We start from the raw sequence: 22,784 nt of genomic DNA, 5'->3' as shown, positions 1-22,784 counted from the left end.
CGACATAAACGTTGATCCGCGTCCATATGGTACCCACTCGTTTCGTCGCGGCGGGTGTCAATTTCTGCACACGGTGCGAGGCTGGTCGTTTCGGAAGATCTGCGACTGGGGTGGGTGGGCTGAGAATTTCGACAACCCTGGTACCATATTCAAGTACCTCTTGTCTTGGAATGACAATCCAGCAGAGGCTCGCGAACATTACATGAACCCAAACAGGCCAGGCTGTGACCCTTGCTATAGCTGCGGAAGAACTTGTCATTGTGGTTAACTAGATACTTACAATACATGTCATCGTGTCTCAACTAGTGAATAAGCGGTGATATAAAAAACGCAGCGCGGTGGGGGCAGACCCATCTACTCGTGGTTTATCCGACAGCCGTGGCCCATTGGAGATGCCCGTCTGTCAGGGTGCACAGGTGCGCACGAAGAATATCGTCTGTGACAAAATGATTCCCTATAATTCGATGGTAAGTGAAATACCGGATAATGATAAAAGTGCGACGCACAAATTCGGGGCCTGGCAAATGATAAGTTGCAATACGTTGATAGCAGTCAGGACCTGAGCAGTCTGCTTGGTCTGTTTCCCATCAATGAACGCTTGCAATTCCCTGCAATTCGATAGTAAGCGAAAATTGAGAGAACTCGTCCAATAGAAGTTCATACCTAAATCTAATTTGATCTGCGGCGACTTTCTTCAGGGAAACTACCAGGACGCCGCGCGTCGGGGCAGACCCATCTACTCGTGGTTGATCCAACAGCCGTGGCACATTGGAGATGCCCGTCTGTCAGGGTGCACAGGTGCGCACGAAGGATATCGTTTGAACAAACGAGTTCAAGACGGCCGTGGCCCCCAGTGGAGATCACCGGTATATCGGGATGCACCTGCCTCAACAATGCAACAAGAGGTTAGACCCGCGATGAAGAAGTAAGAGGACGCACCAATGCACTCGAAGATGTCGTTGACAAACGAGTTCAGGATGGCCGCGGTCCCATTGGAGACGGGCACATACCAGGGGGTGCACCTGCCTCAAACACTGCGGCCAAATTAGACCCGCGACGAAGTTGACGTAGAGGTAGGACGACGTACCGACGCGCTCGAATATATCATTGACAAACGAGGTTGACGTAGAGGTAGGACAACCGCCTTTCTTCAAATCAGTGGTCTTTGCAGGTGCCTTTGAGGCAGTCAACTTGTCCGTCTCGTCGTTCCATCCTCTCGGGCTGGTTTTCGTTCCGCGAGATCGTCGATCGTCGTCGATCGTGTCGGTGGTCGAGGTCCAGGCGCACGTGGAGCGGTATTGGCAAAACTCAGGTCATCAAACTCAGAAAGGAAGGCGAGCGCTGTGGCTGAGTCATCACGTGACCCGTTTGCAGTCTTAGCGAGGACTGCAAACGTCACTGGCAGGACCGTCAATCTTTCACACGAAGTCATTTCATGTTTGAAGCTGAGGCCTGCCTATCTCTCATCTATAAGCGCTTTTAATATTACACTCCTATTGAAATACTGTTATCAAGAAATGGCAAGAATATCCTTGTACTATTTTGCAATCTATGCTCAATCTTACAGCCTCGGCACCACGTTTCATTCTTTTCGGTGCTTTTGGTAGTAGTGAATAAGACCAGTAGTCTGCAGACCAATTTTGTCTCAGCTAAAAAGTGAAGCCTAGTAAAAAGATAAACGCACCGAACTGTCGTGACCAGTCACATCGGACGGGTGGCCCAGCTGCGACAAAATATTCTTCGCAAGGACTTTTCCAAGTTCGACACCCATTTGATCTACAAAGACCCATTCAGCGAACGAGAAATTGTCAACCGCGCGCATTCCTACCGAATGAATTGATACCCCAAATGACACCCTGGGTGAAGATCTTGTGCTCATATAGCGCGATGAGCGCACCGAGGGTTCTGGGAGTCATCAGCGGGAACAAAATGCTGTTGCTAGGCCGGTTTCCTTCGAACACCTTACTCTTCACGAGCGCCTCGCTTGCACCGCTTCCAACTTCCTTGCGCACCTCCTCCTCTGTCTTACCAAATGCAAGCGCTTCAGGCTGGGCGAAGTAGTTGGAGAGCAAAATACGGTGATGCTTGGAATTCGCGATGGGGTTGTGACTTGTGGCAGGGGCAATGAAATCTGCGGGGATTAGTTTAGTGCCCTGGTGCACTAGTTGATAGAACGAGTGTTGTCCGTTAGTGCCTGCAGCACCCCAGATGATGGGCTGCAGGATCATGTCAGTTTCTGTCGTGCAAATGAGTCTATTGCACCTACTCCTGTCTGATAGTTGACACGTTGACCGCCCTTGGTAACGAACTTTCCATTAGACTCCATGTCTCCTTGCTGGAAGTAATCTGCGAACTTGTGGAGGTACTGATCGTACGGCAGGAGTGCGTGAGTCTGGGCACCATAGAAATCGTTATACCAGATGCCGATAACAGCCATGAGAACGGGAAGGTTTTTCTCGAGGGGAGTCTCCTTAAAATGCTTGTCCATACCATGAGCACCCTTCAGGAGTTGCTCGAAGTTATCATAGCCAATATAAATGGCAATGGACAAGCCTATGGCACTCCACAAGCTGTAGCGCCCACCAACCCAGTCCCAGAAGGCGAACATGTTTGCCTTGTCAATGCCAAACGCGGTGACAGCCTGTGTGTTCGTGCTGAGGGCGACGAAGTGCTTTGCAACGTGTGCTTTGTCCTTGGCTGTCGCCAAAAACCAATCGCGAGCGGATTCGGCATTGGTGATAGTCTCTTGGGTGGTAAAGGTTTTAGAGGCGATGATGAAGAGGGTGCGCTCGGGATCGCAGAGTCTGAGAGTCTCAGCGAGGTGGGTTCCGTCAATGTTAGAGACGAAGAGGGCGGTCAAGTCACGTTTCGCGTAAGGCTGGAGTGCCTCGGTGACCATAACTGGTCCGAGATCAGAACCACCAATACCGATATTGACGATCGTGTTGATTGTCTTTCCAGTGTACCCCTTCCATGAGCCACTCCGGATTGCTTCGGAGAACTCCTTCATGTGCGCAAGCACGCTAGCGACTTCATCAACACCAGCCTCTTGGATCTTGAAATCGTCGAAGTTGCGGAGAGCAACATGAAGGACTGCGCGATCTTCTGATGTGTTGATGTGCTCGCCAGCAAACATTTTGTCGCGGTAGGTCTCAAGCTCTGCCTCGCGAGCAAGAGATAGGAGCGTATCTAAGATGGGCTTCGTAATGAGGTGTTTAGAGTAATCGAGCAAGAATGTCGTGTTCTTGTCGGTTTGGTCGACATACTCGTCGGAGAATTTTGAGAAACGGTTGGGGTCCTGAGCGAAAAGGTCCTTCAGGATGAGCCTGGTGTGTTCGGCATCATACGTCTGCTGGAGCTTCTTCCAGGCACTGTACTCTGATTGCAGGATCGCGGATGAGTGCAACACGGGATAAGATAAAGTGCTGATGGACATACCTGAAGCTGGTCTTCCGCTCATAATAATAATATGATAGTGGGTCAGGAGGAAAGTATGTGGCAGATCTTCTAAAGCTTTCACATATGATGACCCCACCTTATATACCACTCGTCAGTTTTGCCCCCAATACCCATCGCATCGCAATCGTGAGAACTTATCGGAACCGCCAACGCGTTCTCATTGGCAGATCGCGCACAACCATTAAACGTGCTTACAGACCACTCACAGACTCTTAGAAATGAGAGAAAATTCAGCCCTTTTCTCGCTCACCAGTGAAAGTTAGTGAGATAGGCTGTGATTTTTGTTGCTAGGATCACTCCGGCAAGCATCGCCCGGATTACACGCTTGTACATGCTACCACGGCACTGAGAACCTGTGGTTTTGTTGCATACAGACATACAAGAGCATTTGTTTGTATATGTTTATATGCATTGTGTTGTTTTTATGGAAGGGGCCATTGTCGGTTTGAAACGTCTGCTAATTACTTCTTTCTTTCTAACCACCACTATCTTATCTCTTGCATAACTCTTCTTAGCGAAATCTTTTCCGACTTTGATCTTGAAACATGTCGAGCTACCAGATACTCGACTCATCGCCCGTCCACATTCCCTCTCTTCACGATACAGAGGTTCATTCACGGCCCTTGAAGCGTTCTGCGTCTCTAGCATCTCTTCCTACGCCTCCCAGAACGCGTCACAAGCGGTCTCGTTCAAAAGCAGTGTCAGCGACCTCTAGACACGCGTCAGATGACAGTGGCAGCGCATCAGAACTCGAGGACGACCTTGGTGGAGGCTACGCTGCACGCTTCACTGAAAAGCACAGCAAAAGCGAGGGCGAAACTGGTGGAGACAGGGATGGCCATGGGCTCATGGGAAGGAAAAAGCGCCGAACCACGGATGCCCTTCCCGCGCATGACGAAGAAGAAGACGATGAGAACGCGTTTTGGACTGGTCGTAGTGGTGGCGCGGCGTCTGGTGGGCGTAGGAAATCATCTGCAGTGGACGATACGGAAGAGGATAAGTCACCTTCACCTGCACTGTTGAAGTATCGCGTCCGTGTGCCCGTTTCGCCACCTCCCTCTCGCAGAGCACCCCAAGTTCATCATCGCGCATCATCAGTGCAGCGCTCACGTTCATCTCCGCCTGCACCTCTTCTACCAGAGCCACCTGTGACCCCTCCCCGAAAACTCTTCATTCGTGCGCCACTATCCCCCTCGAATTCCAAAGCCAAGAAAATATGGCCCACTCGGGACTCTCCCGATAACCCTTTCCTCGCTGGCGAGGGCGAAGAAGCAAGCGGCTGGGAGAGCAGCGATGACGAATTACCTGTCGGAGAAGCCCTTGAGCGTGAAAGCACGCCAACTCCTGCACCAGTGTTTGAGGAGAAGCCAACAATAACCTACGTTTTGTGCGTCTTTTTAGTTATCATCATCTGCGTGCTGACCGCTCCATTAGCCGAGGCCAAAAAGCGACCTTCCATAATCCTCAATATCATGTTGCTCCTGAAGTTCTTGAGGCGTCTAAGCTGCCGATGGATCATCCAGATTTTGAGGTGGCTGAGGCATGTGTCCCCCGCCGGCTGTTTGCCAGCAAGCTTAAGCGCAAGCCTCGCGACCGCAGCCAAGATGTTCCTCCGAACGGCTCCCTTGGTGCAAAGCGTGCAAAAATTGCACATTCAGATGTCAGCGCATCTGAGGGGGAGAAAAGTACCGCGAGCACCGGCTCCCGCAAGAAGATAGTCTTCGCAGACGACATAGAGCGGGAGCCCGTGTTCTCCAAGCCCCAGGGCTCTGACAAGGGAGCTGAGCGTCTTGAACTCCTGCAGCACGCTCGGGAGGAGCGCGAACGTAGGGAGAAGGATAGCAAGCAACGCCTGGCTGCAAATGATGGCCTGCGTGCTGGGGCGTTTGTTGTGGAGAGGGACAATCCTATTCGGCGGGCAATGGGTCCTGCGCGCCATTCATAAGTTGTCGGCAACATGATTTTTTTTGTTCCTTTCTCGATTTATTTCTTGTACTTGCGATACCTCTTTCCTATTGTTCTATCTCCTGCGATGCTCCATGCTCTCTCACCCTTGCGACACCCCATCTCCCTCCCAGCTTTATTGACACATGATTTCGTTACAGTGCGCATTACTCATCAGATCGTTGGTTCACTCATTTACATTGACCGTATCCACAAATTAGTCGTTGCATTGACACACTGTCATATCTACATAACTCTACGTAGGCACAAGTCAGTCGTCCAAAGTTCTGACGTCGAGCACAAATATTTGCCTACATGTATCTTGAATCCAATGTTTATAACTTGAAGAAGTTGTTTCCATTGCACCGACGCGAATGACTTTTTACACGTTCAATCATCTTGACCTCCGCGATGCTAAGTAATGCATCTCTCGGCTTCCAATCACTCTGCGGAGATTCAAGATAGCAGGGCCCTCGTTTAACATCGTATGTGTATCAGAGTTCAGCCACATTTGGTCAAAAGTCTTCTGTCAAGTGCGTCCCGAACCCGACCAAGCCAACCCGATCAGGCCATCTCGTAGTCCAAACCCCACCCCACCAACATCGGACGAATAATCAACACGATAAGACATCACACTGTACGGTCTGCAGGTGACATGTTGGACATAGAAATGTATACGTGGGCGTCAGAGCTGTGCACGCCCCGGTCGATATACCCGAGATGGAGGTGTATGCGCGTGGCGAGGATCGCAAGAATAAAGGTCTGCATACTGTATGTGCGTTTGTCGATGTTGTCAGTGGGAATTCGCAACAGAAGTCGGAGATGCATACTTTTCGAGGACGTTGTAGTGTGTGGACTATGTGTGCAGAACATCAATACCGACCTAATCATATTGAGGGTATTGTGAGGTTTACGCAAGTCGGAACATAGCATCGGCATGCAAAAGTTCACGGCTGAGAGAACTTTGGGAATAATCATCATTATCGATGAGTAAGGAAATATAGAAGTCCTGACTCACAGAGTCCGCATGCACAACCGCCAGCTTTGTATGACACGTATGAGTGTGAGGGGGACCAGTACTGTGGAGAGCGTCAGGCAGACCGCATCTGTAAGGTATGCTCCCAGTGCCCGGCGACATACCCAGTTGAAACACAAAGAAGAGGATATACGACATGAAGTATTGGATACTGCTCGAGCTCCAGTAGCAGCCTGGAATGCCTGGGATCACGCTAGTCGTAACTGTGAAAGTGAAGTGAATGGGTGTTGTCTCCTGCGGAACACACTGTAAATCAGTCGACATGAATGAAAAATGGTACATACGTTCAGAGGCGCTTTGAGAAACCTCTCAGCACCCTCTTTAATCCTATTTTCCCGCTCCAGTAATGCATTGAGGGTATCGAGCTGATGGGTAAATGAGCGCTTGCTATTGGCCAGGATAGCGTCCAGTTTGTGCGAGATCGCAGATATACGTGTGTCTGTGACCTCTAGAGTTAAGGGATCTAAAAACCCTTTCTTCAGGAAATTTGGCTTCAATCCAAATTGCTCTTGTCCGATCCGAGTCAGCTCTAGACAAAACTACAAGTTAAGTTGAAGTTAGCAAGCTGTTTCTGAGGAATCGGAGATGTACTTACCTCAGTCATAAGGGCCTTCTTCTCCTTCTTAGAAATATCAGCGTCTTTCTGGCACCAGGGGCTCCACTGGCACAGGAGGCCCATTATTATGAGTAAGCACCCCGTGGTAACGTTGGTTACCTTGGGTGCCCCAAAATCACAAATCTGTCGATACCCCTACATCGGGTCGCCAGTACAGGGATAGTAGTGGGTGGGGTTTCTGTGATATGTAAAGCCTGAAGTGTGGCCAACAATGATGGAGTTATTTTAGTAGGTACTGGAGCGGGAGTTTGAGGGGGAGCGGGAGCGGGTGGAAGGGTTGACAACGTGGGTGGGGCTGGCGTGGCCGCTGTAGGGCCCTTTGGAGCGCGACAGCCGCTGGTAACAAAAACCTTTTCATAAATTGTGTTAGCACGCTGATTATGTATTAACAACCAGAGGCTTACCGACGAATTTGCGGAGATGTTGCGTTCCCAGCTTTGCCAGGGAAGGGGTTCACCTGGGTCCTGGGGTAGACTTGCCTAAGAACAGAAAAATTTCTTCTTGTTTGAGCCATACGGCGAAGGGAAGATCGCCAGCATTTTCAGTCACTACACCTCCCAAGGATTGGAGGTTGGAAAGTGGAATCTTCAGGGCAAGATGTCTAACCCTCAAAATCCCCCACTTTCCAACCTCCAATATTAATGACTCTTGGATGAACGAAAGAGATTGGCAAACGGCGAGCGATCTAGCAGCTAGCGTATCATAAAGCGAATGCGACAGCGTCGTGTGTGCATCACTCTCCACCATCTCTGGCACCTATCATTGTCTTGAGGGAGGGTTCAGCCGACTTATGACTCGCGTGGTTTGGATGCTTAGCATCGTATGGGAGGTCCTCGCACTGTGCCTTGTAGCCTGGATTGCTGCAAAACACTTCCTTGAAATGTAACGACCATCGAATGGATGGACCGTCGGGGACTGTTTCACAATGTTGATAAAATCTCACGTGTTTTACTTTGCAGCGTGAGTTCGTAATTTGGATGTGATTGCCTTGTCCCGCTAATGTTTGCATTCGCTAGATAGTAGATATGCTGTTGTTTCTTGTTACAACTTGAACGTCGCGGCGCTGTCTCCGAAGTTGCTAGTACGCCGACCCACGACTGACATCCGCATCTCACCAATCCTCCTCTTTCCTATAGGATGCAGTTTCAGTGGAAGCTCAGGTTTATGGTAGTAGTGTTGAAATTGTCACACTCATGCAGATGTTTGTGCGGGGACCACGCCTCATCCTTAGCATTCGAGAACATTATGCTGAGACCGTGGCCAACTGCGACGCAGGAACTGGCATAGCTACAATCCATTTCCAAGAGCAAGCACAGATATCGACTAGTGATAGTGTGTAAGAGCATTGACTGAACACGCGATTCTTGTCCAGAGTCTCGTTATGGTATTTACTTGGTGTTCCGAAGTATGGTGTTGCACTCCTGTATACATAGATACTCACAGCTGTTACTTCCAGTGAAATCTATTTGCAATTTGGGTTATTTGAAGTTTCCACAGGTACACTTCCTGGGGAGGAAGAGGTAAAATTTTCGAACTAAGAGGGTCCCTTTCTCCGGGAAACACTTGAACCCCACACAATTGTGACGACTAGCGGGAAAAACCTCTAAGTTAGCGAGATCCCTGTGCACTTACTATCAGAACTTTCGCATCAAGGCCAGTTCTCAGTCATCAGATTCAGACTCATAATCGCTTTGTCAGAAATGCCAAGCTACCGTAGGAGAGAAATGCAAAGAAAAAGGGGACGACAATAAACAAAAGAAGTGCTTAAGAAGCTCAGCGAGCAAGATCATAGTAGGCAAAGATACCCAAAGCAAAGACGTCGAAAGCAATATGAACCCGAAGGCGAAAACGAAGCTGTCTTGTCACCCGCAAGGTCCAGACATGATGAAATGCAAAATTAAGTTATCTTCCCTAAGTCCAACTGCGTCAGTCAGCAAGCATCACTCGAACCAAAGGACTCATACCAGATACCAAAGTCAGCTTGGGAAGCCAAAGGGGGGAAGTAGAAAGTGTGCCAATGTCGTCTATCTTGTCGTCATTATATGGTACAACGGGCCCGAGCGGGCCCGCGGGGTATGTATGGGCATAATATGTGAGGAATGTGCGGCATGTACAGATGTGAGATCATGAGTGCTCTGAGTCATGTTTTATTGTGCGTTGTGTGGTCTGTCGGTACGTCAGTAATAGACAGGGATGTCAATTAGAAGCCCATACCGTATGTATCATGGCAAAACGAAAGTGTTTCGTCATTTCATAAACATCTCAGCAAAGAAAGAGTCGTCATAAAGTCATATCCAAGTCGTGGCAGCAGTCCAGATTAGTTCGTCCTAGTGCGCGTGGGCCCCCGCGCCACCATCTATGATCCAGCTTGCACGAGGTGTCTGAGTCGCTGTAGCACAATCATCCTCTTGCTGGTCGTCTTCTCGATTTGGCATGCTTGCTACACTGTCGAAATCTTGGATATCAACAGTGCCAAACGTTGTGGTGCTGTGCATCCGGTTATTGATGAGCTATATGACAAATCGTAAGCGATGCAAACAACGAGCGGGTAGGAAAGAACGAGGCTAAAAAGCGATACTCACTCCTCCAATTGGCCGTGAGTAATCTTCAAAATCCCGTAAACTTGAATTGCTCCTTCCTTCAACAGGGTCGCGCAGGCGGGGATCAAGAAGTCCGTCGGCCGTAGTAAGGCGTGACTCGTCAGTGGGCGCGGGAGAGTGGAGCCCAAATGGTGGCAACAACGTTGACTGCCCTGTCAGCCATGGCCACGTGGGTGGGTGTAAGCCATCCTCGTGTTCTCCCATGTCGACATGAACATACGGAGAGGCAGGCCGCGGATCGGGATTGGAAAGAACGAATCGCGGAGATGTTGGCACAGACGCAGGTTCGGGAGTGGCAGGGGAGACAACAGCCGAGAAGGTATGCGGGGAAGTATTCGGGCCATAAGTGTTCATCTTCTCAGCAGCTCCTTCGTTCTCCATGTCTCTAGGCAGTTCTCTGAAGAAATCTGTCTTTGGGCTCGGCGTGTTGCCCCGTCTGAGACGACCAAGGAAAGCTCGTACGCCGGCGGGTTTCTCGTCCACGGAGCCCGACACAGATGCAGACACGGTAGTGCTGCTTCCAGTACTCTCTCGCTTCCCTTTCTTCCACCTCGTAACGCGCCTGCTCGTAAAACTATTCGGGGCTGCACTGATAGCAAGTCCCAGCGTAGGTCCCTGATGTGATCCAGTGCCGGACGAAGTACTCCCAAATCCAAATCCATACCCATGCGAAGACGTACTCCGCAGTGCACCCTGAGACGAAATACTCCTCAGAACATCGAACGAAGAGGTAGTTGCACTCCTAATGCCAGAGGACGGTGACGTAGGTGGGAGGTTGTGACTATTGATGCTTCCTTCAGGTGAGCCGAACGCTGACCCGAGCCGAATTTTGTTGTTGCCAGAATCGAGATAAGAAGATCTGCTTCCTGCTCTCGTCAAGAGCGGCTCCTCGCTTCCAGTCCTCGTCCTCGTTCCCGTTTCAGTTCTAGTAAGGAAGTGCGAAGTAGAATGAGAGTAATGCGACGCAGCCGATGGAGCAGGAGCGACGCTATATCCTCCGAACCATGCAGAAGCATCAGGACCAGGCGAGCTTCTTCTACGTGAACTATTAGAGCCAGGCGGAACGTATGCGGACGGTGGCGGGGGAGAACAGTACGCAGATGGTGGCGGAGGTGGAGATAACGGGAAGACATGCGGACCGTCATTATCCTCTCCTGGAAGTGAATACCGAGGTAGAGTGGGAGACGAAGCGTGCGCCATTCCCAATTCGCCTGATACTTCTCCACTCGTATCTCCCTCAATCCGGGCATTTCTTCCCGCACCCATTCCTGCATTGAGAGCGGCAATAATGCCTGCGTAACGTTCCTCCATGTCTACTTCAGCGTCAAGTGGGCCGCCAGGGGCCCATGGAGGAATAGCGCTCGCATCACGAGATAGCTTGCGCTGCCGGCGACGAGCACAGAAAAGCCAGAGAATAGCGAAGGCGATAGCCCCAAGGACGCCGAGGACAAGACCGGCAATAGAACCGGGAGAACGAGATAGTCTATGGGGATTACCATGAGCACGATTATAGCAGATGACATCATAACGACGCCACGAGGGCAAAGAACCTACCTGTCCCCAGCGGTATCTACTACTGCTGTGCTGAGCACCCCGCTCGTTGTCGTCGTCCAGGTGGTGGTTTGATGACCCAGCAGGGTAGATGTCAAAATCAGCGTTGATACCGACGGAGTAGTGGCCGGCGTAGTACTGTATTTGTCGACCTTGGTGGTTGAAAGAATCAACGTGGTGGGAATTATCGTGCTTCCCGAGGTGAGCACCGGAGAAGAGCTGAATGTAAAGGCTGTGTCCGATGACGAAGATGGATCTGCCGACGACGAAGAATTCGTAGGATCAAAAGCCGAAACTACTGCAGAAGTAGATGTTGCTATTGTTGGAAATGACGAAGATACCGAAAGGGGAATAGGTGTAATGGCGGAAGAGGAAGCAAAACCGGGTGCAGTAGATGTTGATGATACATTAGATGTCATAGTGGGTGTAGACGATGATGGCAAGGGTGTATGGGTTGTTATTGGAGAAGGCGAACCAGAGGATGAACTGTCAGAGCTTAGCGTCAAAGAAGACCACAGGAGCGTACTTGGACTTGAACTTGACCCAGAACTCGCACCCGTTGACCCGGAATTTGTAATTGACGAAGCACTGTAAATGTGAAGTTGTAAGAAGTTCCCCAGATAATGTCGGCAGGACCTGCCTCGAGCTGAATGATGTTGGGCTGGGCAACGGCCCAGATCCAATGCTGACGGGCGTCGGAGAGGTAGTGATGGCCTGTTGGAGATAACCATTTCCAGCATTCGATGGATACATATTCGCCTGAAGTGATGACGATAAAGTGAATAGACAACGACCATCAAATTCACAGAGAATTAGAATGATACGTTCGAAATGAAACCGGTGGAATGTTCATAATGAAAAACAACAATGAGCGCGAAATAAACGAGGATATATGTTGAGAAGGGTGGTGAATGTGTGAAATAGTCACAAGTGTGAGGAAGATCCAGCGTGAATGGTGCCATGGAAGGGAAGAACGTATGGGGGCAATGTCATTGATCGAACGCAGACGATGAAATATCGTACGCACCTCAGAAGTTGTCGCACCAGATGTTGTGAATGCTTGTGAAGATGTCGGAACCTGAGAACTCCCAAGCACCTCGTTAGTTGGTTGGGAGTCAGTACTGCTCGATGTGTTCGAGCCCTGGGATGTCAACAGTATCGGGGAAAGCGGGCCGGTATCACTAGGCCTGTCAATAAATAAATTGCTGCTGGAGGACAAAACCGGGTTCGTCGTCGTCGCTGAGTTTGCAGGTGCTCGTTCGACGAGGAACGGAACAGAGTTGCAAGACGGATCGAGGACCATATCTAGATGGTTGTAAACATAAATAGTTGGAAAGTTGGCGCTCAGTGTAAGACGTGTTGATGGGTTTCGAGAAGGTCAAGCAAGAAAGTGAAGCAAACGTGTTTGGTTCGTCGCGAAAAGAGTCTGAAGGTAAGGTTTTGTACTAGTCAGAAAATGTGAATGAACTAGCGGGGCTAGAATAAGACGCTTACGAGAAGGTGTGTCGACTGTACAGAATGACTACAACCGTTGTTGCAACCGTATATAGTGGTGTGAGCACCGGTCGACGCAGCGACGACAGGGTTCGCTGTGTCTAATAACGGAGTTCAGCCCAATGGCTAGGCTGTAGTATTCTGTGTACAGGAAAGAGGTCGAGATGACAAGTTGGGGTCAATTGAAGGCCGATTTGCAGATATGAGCGCTTGAATGCGATCACAGCGCATCGCATCTGCTTTGGAAGCACGAAAGTTCCCTTCTGCACCAGAAAAGAGCAAGGAACTGCCCATGTCAGTGCGTAAATTTACACATCACTCAGCACGCCACATCCCCAGACCTTCCAACTGTTCGGTCCACATGATTCTGCAAGGTGTGAAGTCTTGGAGAGCGTAAAACATACAACACAGAATGACGTTGCGAGCACCACAAGGTGCGTGGTACCTCAGCCTACATAGGGCCGAGGCACTAAAAGGCAGTGAGCACGATGCAGCCATTCATCGACATCCTTGGACACCTGCCTTTTTTGGGATGACACGTTCCCGGCGGCGTGTAAATCGAGGGATCCCCCACTGTTCGGCCCCATCCCATCCGCCAAGGGGGTCAATCGGCCTAGCCGGTCACAGCCGGTCACCCGATACCAAGCCCCGTCAGTCACCGTCAGTCTGCGTTTCTATCCTCGTGCCGTCCAGCATGTAATACTGTGGCACACGCCACGCCTCACTCCACTAGATCTACGCATGTCCTCGATTCTCGTACAGGCTTGCTGTGCTTGCCTTCAAGTTTTTGCATGTTTTAATTATAATTAAGCTGCCACTGGCACCCACTCGGACCTCCCCTCGCAAGGAACAGGAACACGCAACCCTTCCAAGTCCCAACTCAGCGCCCAGGCCGCAAGCAGCTACTCACCGGGGTTTCCGATCTTACCGTTGCGGCCTTTATCGATATTCTTCCCCGTAGACTCCGCACTACTTGCTCCGCGTGCGTCATGGCTTCTATCAATGACGCTTCGCTTCGCCTTTCCCATACAACATGTAATAACGACAACATATATCCGCACCAAGACCCAGCGCTACCCGACAAGACTTCAAGACGACTTGCCTAGGGTAAGATTCAGTAGGCATCTCACGCAGCAAGCTATGATACAGACATGAATTACCTACCGATCACTCAACTTTTCTCGAATGCAGACCTAGTATGTAATCCCCTTTCCAAATTTCATGGCACCTTTAATCATACGCAGTAAGAATATCTTGATCCTTCTTGATCGCGTCTGTCATCACTTACCGGTACGTACTATTCGGTTCTTATCTTGCCTCATGCTAGGAAGGAAGATAACCTCGTCCAGAAAATCAACCCTCTTCGGATCCATATCAGGCCATATCATACCCTAACAACCTCCTATTTGACGGGCTCGAGACAAGCCTGGTTTTACACCGACAAGTCGAGTGACGTAACCATCACATGTCAAGGGCAGCCGCCGCCAAACGACCGGCCACGAGTGCAAAGCCGAGGCTGATCACGCAAATTTGGTTGATCGTAGCAAGCGTTGAACACCGCGCCCTTTCGAGACCTTCATGTGCCTGCTGCTTTCAGCTGGGCTTCGACGGGTGTAAAGATTATCGTTTGGATCGTATATTTATCTATAGACAAAGTTCGGCAATGGGCTTCTATCAAGCTTGGCACGCTGGAGTGATAATTATTATCAAAGCGATAATCAACCACTCATTTAGATGGCTTGGCATGTCGAAAAGACGCTGAAATACGACACGGTCCCCGCTGCATGCACTAGTTAGTACTAAAAGGTGGGCGATTGAGTGGGCGAGTTCAGTTGGGACATCGCGTTAACAAATGTTTGTCTATCATTTCAGAGCGGTTGCTATTTAGCCCCTGAAGGCATTCTGCCAACCCCTTTTGGCGCAGGCTCAATCTGTCCTCTGCTACGCCTAGATCTTACAGTTAAGGTATTTTTGGCGCTCCTGGTGGTAGTAGCGCGGTGGAGTGTAGGGCGCGCAGCAATACCGTTATTGGCATCAGATACTCGTTGGCGGACGAGATGCAACATGTAGCATCAAAGGGACCTATTGGCTGGTAGAAATGGTGGGTGGACCTTTTATGTAAAATGACCTCCATTGCAAAAGTCTGCTCCTCGAAGCAGGGTATACGAAGAACGAAAAGAAAAATCTATGCAATACTACAGTAAAAGTGCAAAATACTAGTATAATCATAAAAAACCTCCTCAGCCTCGTATCCTCCTCTCGTCACTCCCCTACCCGTCAGCATACGTGACATCTCGTCTCCTAGTCGTCCCCGATGAAAATATGTACACGAACATAAACACGCATATGAGCACTTCATACGCATCTTTACTTCCTAGCCTTCTCCGGGACGAAAAGCCACCATAGGCTGATGATCAAACGGACACCTGTGCCGATGCCCAGCGTACCAGCCGAACCAACACTGTCGAGCAATACCCGGCCGACAAAGCCTCCCAAGAACAGGCTGACGATAGCCATGATCTTGTGATCGCGCGAAATGACCATTCGACGGATGTCAAAGAGCTTAGGGTCAACCATGAGCTCACACCAAGTCGTCGTGAGCACAACTGCGTGGAGATCAAGAATTAGGAAGAAAAGACAACAAGACACCTGAAACGTACCTGTGGTAGTGAACTGCGTATTGATCCGCTTCGCCATGATGCCCTGCAAGCCCATGCTTGCGCTCATGAACCCGATGCATACGAAAGATAGTGTGCTAGTCCATGCGGGATTGTCGCGCGCATCAGCGACGCTGGACTGATTATTCTTCCAAATCACAATAGCGGCAATCATTGTAAAGACGGTTTGAATGAATGTACCGAGGACTAGCCACAAGCGTGTCTTGCAGCCCAACTTATCGCCAATGCGGCCGATGAAGGCGCCAAAAATGAACGTGAGTACTGAGCAAAGCGCTTGTTGGTCAGCTATATGGAAGGAGCGGTCGTGTTCCCCGTTGAACAGACGGGCAAGGGCAAGAGCAAGCTACCGAGCAACATTAGTTATGCTGATCCTTTTCAATTGCGCAAGTACTCATACTTGTACACTGTTTCCCGTTTGAAATGCGCACCACACAAATATAGCAGAGAATGTAACAGAATCGCTGGAAAAAATGAGATAGGTGAGATGTGAAGTAGATGAAGAGGGCAATTTTACGCACATAAAACCAGTCATAAAGCAATATGCAGACAGGGGCGCCGTACACTGCTCTCCATCAACTTCCTCTAACAAATGTCTCTTCAACCTCGCCATAACCGAAGCATCATCTTCACCGTCGCGTCTATTCCAGCCTATTGAATACCGCGAAAACCGGTTCTGGACAGGTGGAGGCAGCGTTGTCTCGGATGACATCGGGTCCTGGGTGGCGTTCATGTCGATGATTTCAAAGATAGTCGGATCGTCAAATTTACCACCACCGAGATCGTCGTCGAGGTCAGGCTCGTTCTCAGAGACGGAAAAAAGATCGAGGTCGGATGGAAGGGAGCCTTTGTAAGGAATGAGAGGGATACCCAGCGATTTAAAAGAGGCAGTCCGCCGATGTATCCGATTGAAGGTACCCAGGCTGAGTCTGTTTTTCACGAACGACCGGGCATGCATCAACGCGCCGTGGGCGAAATCGAATTTCCATGGTACGATTCTTTGGTTCGACTCGTTTATTCGCCTCTCTATCGCCGTCAACTTGGCATCGTTATGTAAATGAGGTATGCGGTGACGGAAGGGAACGTTAACGGTTAACGATAAATGTTGGATGCGTTGATTCGCAAATCATTATAGTACTAGTACTGAGTAAGTATATATAGTCTGTCGTGGTCCGCTCTACTAAGCCTAAGCCATTCTGACCAGCTCTTTCAAGATTTGCTCCATTTTGACTGACATTTAATTCATGAAGGACTCAAACCCTCGTTGCGATCGCCGAGGCGAAGTAATAAGTAAAATGTTCTCTTGGAGTGTTCTTATCCAATAGACGACCCTCAAAAGATTACCCACTCGACGCCGTAAAATTCCATTCGACCACCGAGACACGTCTGTCGTGGAATTAGAACGTTCAGAGCGGATTTTTTTTCTCGCCTGGGGCCTGCACCACTGCTAAGTGGTCAGACTTGGTCACGCCGGCTCCATGAACGAGATCTGTACCGATCCGATGATCGAACCCGAAATACCAATTACTGGTTGCTGTGGTTGCTCGGCCAACACTCGTCATGATGTTACAAATGGCGTACCGGTTGTTTGAATCCAAGGACGTTGCCAAACAGTCGGAAAACTTCGGAAATTGGTCAGCCGCAGCCATCATAAAGTTGTCATCATGGCTTGTCATGGATCCCTGTCCTTATTTTCCAGTGTCGTACGTTGCTTGGCTTCAAGGGACCCGCGCGGAGAAATGTCAAAGATAAGGTTACGTTGACAATACAGAATTTTGCTAATGAGACATCAAGGGCCTCGGACGATTAGCTTGCAGCCACAAAAGAAAAAGTTCCCTGTCTAATAGATCACTGGACAAAAACTCAACGAACCGACGGACGGGCTGACTGGAGTTTGTGAATACACCAAGTAGCGCCACTTGTCGAAAAGTTCAACGGATGTCTCTAGTTGGTGTATTTATGTACAATGCGAAGAATTTTAAAATATCGGATCTCGGGAAGGAGATGACGGTCGAGAGTTATCAGAGACCTTTGAACGGATTACAACTGGGTCTCGCTGACAATTTTGGCCTTGCCTCGCTTGGGTCTCGTCGCTAGATTATGGAGGACTGCAGTACAAATCCGTGATAGCCTTGAGAATGAAAAACAAAACTCTATGTGATACTCAGAATGGGAAATTGTCCACCATTCCTGTATTGTCTATATAGTACAAAGGCGTGTCATCCTTTCTCGTCGCCCCTCTCCTCATCAGCATGTCCACAAAAATGACGTACATACACGTGAACAGAGACCAAATGAACGTATTTACATCCCGAGGTTCTTGGCCGGGGTGAAGAGCCACCATACGCTAATCATTAAACGAATACCCGCGGTGACTCCAAGCGTGCTGGCAGAACCGATCTTGTCGAGTGATGCACGGCCAACGAAGCCTCCAAGGATGAAACAGGCGATAGTCAGGATCTTGTGATCTCGTGAAGCGATCAACCGACGGATGTCAAGGAGCTTTGGGTCAGCCATGAGCTCACACCATGTCGTTGTGAGCGCAACTGCGTGGGGAGTCAGGATGAGAAAATGTAAATTAAAAAAGACGGTGGACGCGTACCTGTAGTAGCGAAGTGTGTGTTGACCCGCTTCGCCATTATGCCCTGCAATCCCATGCTTGCACTCAGGAATCCGGTGAACAGGAAGGACAACGTGTCAGTCCATGCAGGGTCGTCGCGAGCATCAGCAACACTGCTCTCTCTGCCCTCCCACATCAATATCGCAGACGCTACCGTGAAAAGGGCTTGAACGAATGTACCCAAGAAGAGCCATGCCCTTGTTTTGCAGCCTATCTTGTCACCTATGCGGCCGCCAAGGAAGACGGCAAAAGCGAATGAAATTAACGAGCAAAGTGCTTGTTGGTCTAGGAGGTGGAAGGTATAGTCGTGCTCCCAGCTGAGCAGACGGGCAAGGGCAAGGGCAAGCTATGTATCGAATAATGGTTAGTTTTGGTTTTTCTGAATTTGAGAAGCATTCATACTTGCACGCTATTCCCTGTCTGAGAGCCACACCAGATAAAAATAGCTGAGAATATGAGAGCATTACTGAAAGAATCAAACGTCGGACACGAAATCAAGGAGAATATAATCATATGGACGCACATGACACCAGTGATGAAGCAATATGCAGCCATGGGTACTGTAGACCGCTCTTCATCGACTTCCACAAGTAAATATTTTTTCAACCTCGCCATGACCGTCGCATCGTTCTCTAGGTCGTATTTGGTTTCCCATGAATACGAACGCTTACTCTGGACGACGGGTGGGGGCAATGATACAGAGATCTTGTCCTGCAGTGTGGCGCTCATGATATGGCTTTGTCGGAAGGAAAAGTGATCGAGGTCGGGAGATCCAGGAGGAAATGAGAGTGAGTCACCGCAGTTTTATAGACCGTACTCCATTGCTGTCGCCATTTGAACGTATTAAGGCTTTCGAGAACGATTGTAGCACTGCCCAGTGCATGAGGCCAAGTTTCCATGGCACGATTTCATAACTCATTATTGACCGTTTATCCGACTTTATCGCCATTTTGTGGCCTTGGCACTGTAAATGAAGCCGATAGCCGTTGAGTTGGAATAACAAGGTTGAGAGGGATACAAGGTCCAACTTGGAAATCTCGAGCCGCTGTATGAGTGAAAAGAAGGTTAATGATACTCTCAGCTTGCACAATTAGACTCAATGACATGTACATGTCAATTCACAGGGACTTGGGACGAATACACTGTGGCACTTACGATAACGATCCGTAATAGACATTCCTGGAAGTGAAATGAGAGACCGTGCGTCTTGGCTGTCGCTTTGTTCATGACAGGACCGCGACAGAAGGATGAAAGGGAATCTAGTACTCATTGGGTCAGCTCCATAGTCAGAAATCAGAGATGGCGACCACAGAATCAGGTAAACCAAAACACTTGGTGGCCGCTTGGCAGGGACATTTCAACAAATTCTGTATCCGCAATTGCGTAAGGGTTGTTTGGATCAGAGGCTGTTGCCAAACAGCTGCCAAACTGAGCCACTTACAATTATGGCGCCCGCGATTCAGAGTGGTTATTGATTTCCTCACCTCTTTTTCGAAAGCCTTCGGGGATAAGCTATATATCTAGACAATCACGATGCAACGCCTACCATATTACACGACAGAGGATTCACTGTAAGCACTGTGTATCATGCATCATCATGCAGAACTCCCTGCAGGGTTCATACCATTAAAATGTTGACCCTGAACCCCGTTATTATTTACATACTAAACTACGTGTAATGTGTTTCCGGGAGCCTGCAGGTGGGTTAACTTATTTGTTTCAGAAATCTCAACTTAACATTCACCTTCTAGAATCCAAAATGGATCACTTGGCCAATTGTGCCGGTCGCCATCTAGGCAGATAAGCAGAACTATACCTTTTCAGATAACACCAGTACATTTATACTCCTCCCTGGGCGCCCAGCGACACAATGGATATTTTAGCGCCTTTTCGCAACTGAGGAACGTTAATTGAGCCGCCATGGTTTTATAGCTTCATCGTGCTACTATTTCGGGATCGTCGTCATCGATGACCAGTACATTTTTTCTAATTTCAACGCGAAGCTCAAAGGTCACATTCTGCATATATGAAGATGCAGACGAACGAACACCGAGGAATTCGAACAAAGGTGCGCGCTCGTTTTTCCCTTGTCAAGAGCGACTGTTCCGATGACCCCCAATCCGCCGTCTTGATCACGTCTATCCAGCGGTCGCATCGAAGGTGGGGCAATATCTAGCAAATATATATGGGTGGACACTGAAAAAACACAGTATCAGCCATACTCAAACTCCACACTTCTCCCTTCCACCCTGAATTATATAAGATAAGTATTGATTTCATATCACCTCCCACCCTCGAATTGACCGCTGTATAGGAGCGTGTCTTGACAGTCTTATCAATCCGCAGCAGCGCCATGAATTCAAATTCGGGCTTTAGCTCCATGGATCTAACTCATGTGTATAGGGATATGCTTGGCCACTCTCGGGGGATAACTCTTGGTAGGGAGTTTTGGACAGCGCCAAGAGAAAAAAATACGCTGCAAAAAGATAAGTTTTAGGGATGCGATGAGAAAATACCGAATATGTGGGTCGTGCGCGCGATCGTATTCCCGCTCTCGGCACAGCCGCAGATGGGCTCGAGGAATTGCAGAGGCGGCCATCAAGATCCAAGAGTGGAATCGAGTGGTAGTATCATTCTGAGAGAACCCCTGATCCTATTTACGAGATACGCTGGGGTGCAACCCGTTGCCTCACCGACACATCGTGCGCGCAAGAAAGGTCGCACCCAAGGTCTGCGCCAAGCGTGAAGTATAAGTACCTTCCATCATTTCCACGGAGTGCGCGCTCCTAGGTAGAGGCGTCGACACTTTCTCGTATGACCTCCCTGCGCACTTCCCGCCACATGTGCTCCCACCATTTCGACGTCAGATAGGGAAATCCCCGTGCGCTTCTGCTGCACAAAACTTGGAGTGGTTTGCGCAACGGGATGTCCGCGTCATCACCAGACCTTGCGCTCGCATGCTTACTGAGGCTCGATCCTGTCTTTATTGTTTTAATTTCTTTCGAACTTATTTGACTGGCTCACGAACGTCCAGATCATGACAGGTGTCAGTCGCTGATATCGTTTCATGACCCTCGACCTCTCGGAGGCAAAACGTAAAGGGCCGAGACAAGGCACACGTGAGTTGAAGAAATTCATCACAATGGGGTTCAGACCGTGTAGTATTCATACAGCTTTGTCGTTGATGAGAAGTATTGCGAATGTAAGCATCTTGTTCCAACGGGTAGACGATTACTTCGTTCTTCAGCGATCTTCATCCAGCGATCTCCAACTTACCAGCGACCAGATACCTTGTAATTCTTTGACACTGAGCTCGATAACTATATCCTGGCAAAAAAAAAGTACCGATCGAAAGTCAAATTCTTGCCAGGGCTTGTCGTAGGTAGTAGACAATGAAACCGCAATCCACATGAAATTTCGGGTAAAGGCTTTGGTTGGTTGTGAGCATTATTTCAGCTTTGTGCACGAAATCAGAGTGTGGTCACCCGTAGTTACTCCAACTGCTACGAGCGGCGATGCATCGTGACATTTTGTTATTGTTCACTTCTACACGCTACTGCCAATCGACATGTGTACATGCTGCTGGAAAGCAATTGTAGATGTGTCAGTTCCTGCGTCGGAGTTAGCCACGAGTTTAGCATGATATTCTCGAATGCTAAGAATGAGACGTGGTCCCAGCACAAACATCTGCACGGGCAAAAGAATTTGAAGAATCCCATCATAAAATAGAACTCCCATGGAAGCCGAGTTCTATACAAATGGTGAGCAGTGGCTGGATTCATATATCACAGATTGGCAGACCATGATCTTTGGAGACATCGAGCTGAGGGCCAAGCAAGAACTGACAACATAGCTATAGCATATGTGGAACTTCAGTGGAGGAATATAATTACAGGCAAATGACGAGCTCACACTGCAAAGTAAAGCACATGCATTTTTATCAACACCACGAAAGAGTCTCCGGTGGTCCATCCTGTCGATGGTCGTTGCAGTTCACGGAAGTGCTTTACGGCAACCCAGACCGCAAGACACAGTGCAAGTACTTGCCATGCAACTCCAAATATCCGACTTTCACCCATCACCAATTGGGGGTTTCCCTCTGAGTTCTCTAAGTAAGCACAGAGATGATTACCGAAGAGAATGAGCTCCTCTGTTTATCCATTAGCCCAAGGTACTCATCTTCCATCCATAATTAAAGCTTACCCCACGAAACACGGCTAGTTTCTATTCCAATGATCACTCCACTGGCAATCGTGACAGCCAAGAAGATAACGACAAGAAAGATAAGCATCTTTCTTGATCGTTGGTACATGGCATATAACCGAGTGATTATGATGACTGCATGACTATTCAGTCAAGTTGTTATAACGGGTACTGTAGCTGAGTAGCTGACCGTTCAGCACCGCATTTACAACCACAGTCGTCCATGATTGGGAGAGGGAAAGAATAGCACCTGTCAAGATTAACACCGGAGGTCTGACTCGGAGCGATTCAAGTAAACTCACAGCTTAAAGGTTTTCAGTCGTTATATTCAAGCAACAAGTTGGTCGATAATCTCACTCACCCCTACATAGGAGTGCAATGAGTTGGACAGGACTGGCAGGCATCAATTCAAAATACTTGCTGCATTTGTCATCGACACCGACGGGAGACTTGCTAAATGCCGCCAGTCAGAAGGAACAAAACCATGAGTGTGAAGAAACGCACATAGCAGGTTGATGCTGATTATGCGAGATGATTGATTAGCACAGTGCCTACACTTTAGTCTTACAAACATACACCGAGTATA

The 22,784-nt window shown here is 49.0% G+C and overlaps 7 protein-coding genes across 7 annotated transcripts; 2 read left to right on the top strand and 5 right to left on the bottom strand.

Annotated features, from left to right (window-relative positions):
- DEU56DRAFT_533976 (uncharacterized protein) lies at nt 1–564 on the top strand (the record flags this gene model as incomplete). The annotated part of the gene is made up of 1 exon (XM_041346673.1): nt 1–564. A coding segment is annotated over one exon (268 nt), but the record flags the coding sequence as incomplete, so codon positions are not given.
- An 894-nt stretch (nt 565–1,458) lies between these two features.
- On the bottom strand, nt 1,459–3,576 carry DEU56DRAFT_821359 (Glc-6-P isomerase). The gene is made up of 5 exons (XM_041354107.1): nt 3,532–3,576; nt 2,267–3,436; nt 1,829–2,216; nt 1,685–1,776; nt 1,459–1,627 (listed from the first exon to the last, which is right to left on the bottom strand). Exons 2-5 carry the CDS (start codon nt 3,434–3,436, stop codon nt 1,583–1,585), a joined length of 1,695 nt encoding a protein of 564 aa, XP_041205260.1. The 5' UTR covers nt 3,532–3,576; the 3' UTR covers nt 1,459–1,582.
- Nucleotides 3,577–3,910: 334 nt separating this feature from the next.
- Nucleotides 3,911–5,752, top strand: DEU56DRAFT_821357 (uncharacterized protein). Its single transcript, XM_041354106.1, has 2 exons — nt 3,911–4,846; nt 4,894–5,752. The coding sequence occupies exons 1-2, from the start codon at nt 4,005–4,007 to the stop codon at nt 5,402–5,404; spliced, it is 1,353 nt and encodes a 450-aa protein (XP_041205259.1). The 5' UTR covers nt 3,911–4,004; the 3' UTR covers nt 5,405–5,752.
- A 237-nt stretch (nt 5,753–5,989) lies between these two features.
- Nucleotides 5,990–7,286, bottom strand: DEU56DRAFT_533913 (uncharacterized protein). Its single transcript, XM_041346672.1, has 5 exons — nt 7,035–7,286; nt 6,724–6,978; nt 6,422–6,673; nt 6,287–6,365; nt 5,990–6,165 (listed from the first exon to the last, which is right to left on the bottom strand). Exons 1-4 carry the CDS (start codon nt 7,116–7,118, stop codon nt 6,351–6,353), a joined length of 606 nt encoding a protein of 201 aa, XP_041205258.1. The 5' UTR covers nt 7,119–7,286; the 3' UTR covers nt 5,990–6,165; nt 6,287–6,350.
- A 2,001-nt stretch (nt 7,287–9,287) lies between these two features.
- Nucleotides 9,288–12,796, bottom strand: DEU56DRAFT_533865 (uncharacterized protein). The gene is made up of 7 exons (XM_041346671.1): nt 12,701–12,796; nt 12,234–12,632; nt 11,847–11,965; nt 11,733–11,794; nt 11,210–11,522; nt 9,638–11,138; nt 9,288–9,565 (listed from the first exon to the last, which is right to left on the bottom strand). Exons 2-7 carry the CDS (start codon nt 12,507–12,509, stop codon nt 9,383–9,385), a joined length of 2,454 nt encoding a protein of 817 aa, XP_041205257.1. The 5' UTR covers nt 12,510–12,632; nt 12,701–12,796; the 3' UTR covers nt 9,288–9,382.
- A 2,120-nt stretch (nt 12,797–14,916) lies between these two features.
- Nucleotides 14,917–16,557, bottom strand: DEU56DRAFT_533777 (uncharacterized protein). The gene is made up of 4 exons (XM_041346670.1): nt 15,897–16,557; nt 15,776–15,839; nt 15,361–15,721; nt 14,917–15,306 (listed from the first exon to the last, which is right to left on the bottom strand). The coding sequence occupies exons 1-4, from the start codon at nt 16,331–16,333 to the stop codon at nt 15,068–15,070; spliced, it is 1,101 nt and encodes a 366-aa protein (XP_041205256.1). The 5' UTR covers nt 16,334–16,557; the 3' UTR covers nt 14,917–15,067.
- A 1,018-nt stretch (nt 16,558–17,575) lies between these two features.
- Nucleotides 17,576–18,824, bottom strand: DEU56DRAFT_533761 (uncharacterized protein). The gene is made up of 4 exons (XM_041346669.1): nt 18,519–18,824; nt 18,398–18,461; nt 17,978–18,341; nt 17,576–17,921 (listed from the first exon to the last, which is right to left on the bottom strand). Exons 1-4 carry the CDS (start codon nt 18,722–18,724, stop codon nt 17,680–17,682), a joined length of 876 nt encoding a protein of 291 aa, XP_041205255.1. The 5' UTR covers nt 18,725–18,824; the 3' UTR covers nt 17,576–17,679.
- Between the last annotated feature and the right edge of the window lie 3,960 nt (nt 18,825–22,784).

The sequence above is a fragment of the Suillus clintonianus genome (assembly GCF_016758775.1).
Source record: "Suillus clintonianus strain FC179 chromosome Unknown DEU56scaffold_74, whole genome shotgun sequence".
Classification (NCBI taxonomy): Eukaryota; Fungi; Basidiomycota; class Agaricomycetes; order Boletales; family Suillaceae; genus Suillus; species Suillus clintonianus.
Note: the sequence above shows the minus strand (reverse complement) of the source record. Positions and strands in the feature narration are given on the sequence as shown.

Coding starts and splice junctions, on each gene's coding strand:
- DEU56DRAFT_821359 (XM_041354107.1), bottom strand. CDS start 3,436: ATGTCCATCAGCACTTTATCTTATCCCGTGTTGCACTCATCCGCGATC. Junction 1,777..1,828: donor TTGGGGTATCAATTCATTCG/GTAGGAATGCGC, acceptor GGGTCTTTGTAG/ATCAAATGGGTGTCGAACTT. Junction 1,628..1,684: donor TGACTGGTCACGACAGTTCG/GTGCGTTTATCT, acceptor ATTGGTCTGCAG/ACTACTGGTCTTATTCACTA.
- DEU56DRAFT_821357 (XM_041354106.1), top strand. CDS start 4,005: ATGTCGAGCTACCAGATACTCGACTCATCGCCCGTCCACATTCCCTCT. Junction 4,847..4,893: donor CCAACAATAACCTACGTTTT/GTGCGTCTTTTT, acceptor CCGCTCCATTAG/CCGAGGCCAAAAAGCGACCT.
- DEU56DRAFT_533913 (XM_041346672.1), bottom strand. CDS start 7,118: ATGGGCCTCCTGTGCCAGTGGAGCCCCTGGTGCCAGAAAGACGCTGAT. Junction 6,979..7,034: donor AGAAGGCCCTTATGACTGAG/GTAAGTACATCT, acceptor CTTAACTTGTAG/TTTTGTCTAGAGCTGACTCG. Junction 6,674..6,723: donor TTCTCAAAGCGCCTCTGAAC/GTATGTACCATT, acceptor TGTGTTCCGCAG/GAGACAACACCCATTCACTT.
- DEU56DRAFT_533865 (XM_041346671.1), bottom strand. CDS start 12,509: ATGGTCCTCGATCCGTCTTGCAACTCTGTTCCGTTCCTCGTCGAACGA. Junction 11,795..11,846: donor CCAACATCATTCAGCTCGAG/GCAGGTCCTGCC, acceptor TCACATTTACAG/TGCTTCGTCAATTACAAATT. Junction 11,523..11,732: donor TGGGTCAAGTTCAAGTCCAA/GTACGCTCCTGT, acceptor TTCCAACAATAG/CAACATCTACTTCTGCAGTA.
- DEU56DRAFT_533777 (XM_041346670.1), bottom strand. CDS start 16,333: ATGCATGCCCGGTCGTTCGTGAAAAACAGACTCAGCCTGGGTACCTTC. Junction 15,840..15,896: donor TGCTTTATGACTGGTTTTAT/GTGCGTAAAATT, acceptor CATTTTTTCCAG/CGATTCTGTTACATTCTCTG. Junction 15,307..15,360: donor TACGCAGTTCACTACCACAG/GTACGTTTCAGG, acceptor ATCTCCACGCAG/TTGTGCTCACGACGACTTGG.
- DEU56DRAFT_533761 (XM_041346669.1), bottom strand. CDS start 18,724: ATGAGCGCCACACTGCAGGACAAGATCTCTGTATCATTGCCCCCACCC. Junction 18,342..18,397: donor AGACAGGGAATAGCGTGCAA/GTATGAATGCTT, acceptor TTCGATACATAG/CTTGCCCTTGCCCTTGCCCG. Junction 17,922..17,977: donor CACACACTTCGCTACTACAG/GTACGCGTCCAC, acceptor CTCCCCACGCAG/TTGCGCTCACAACGACATGG.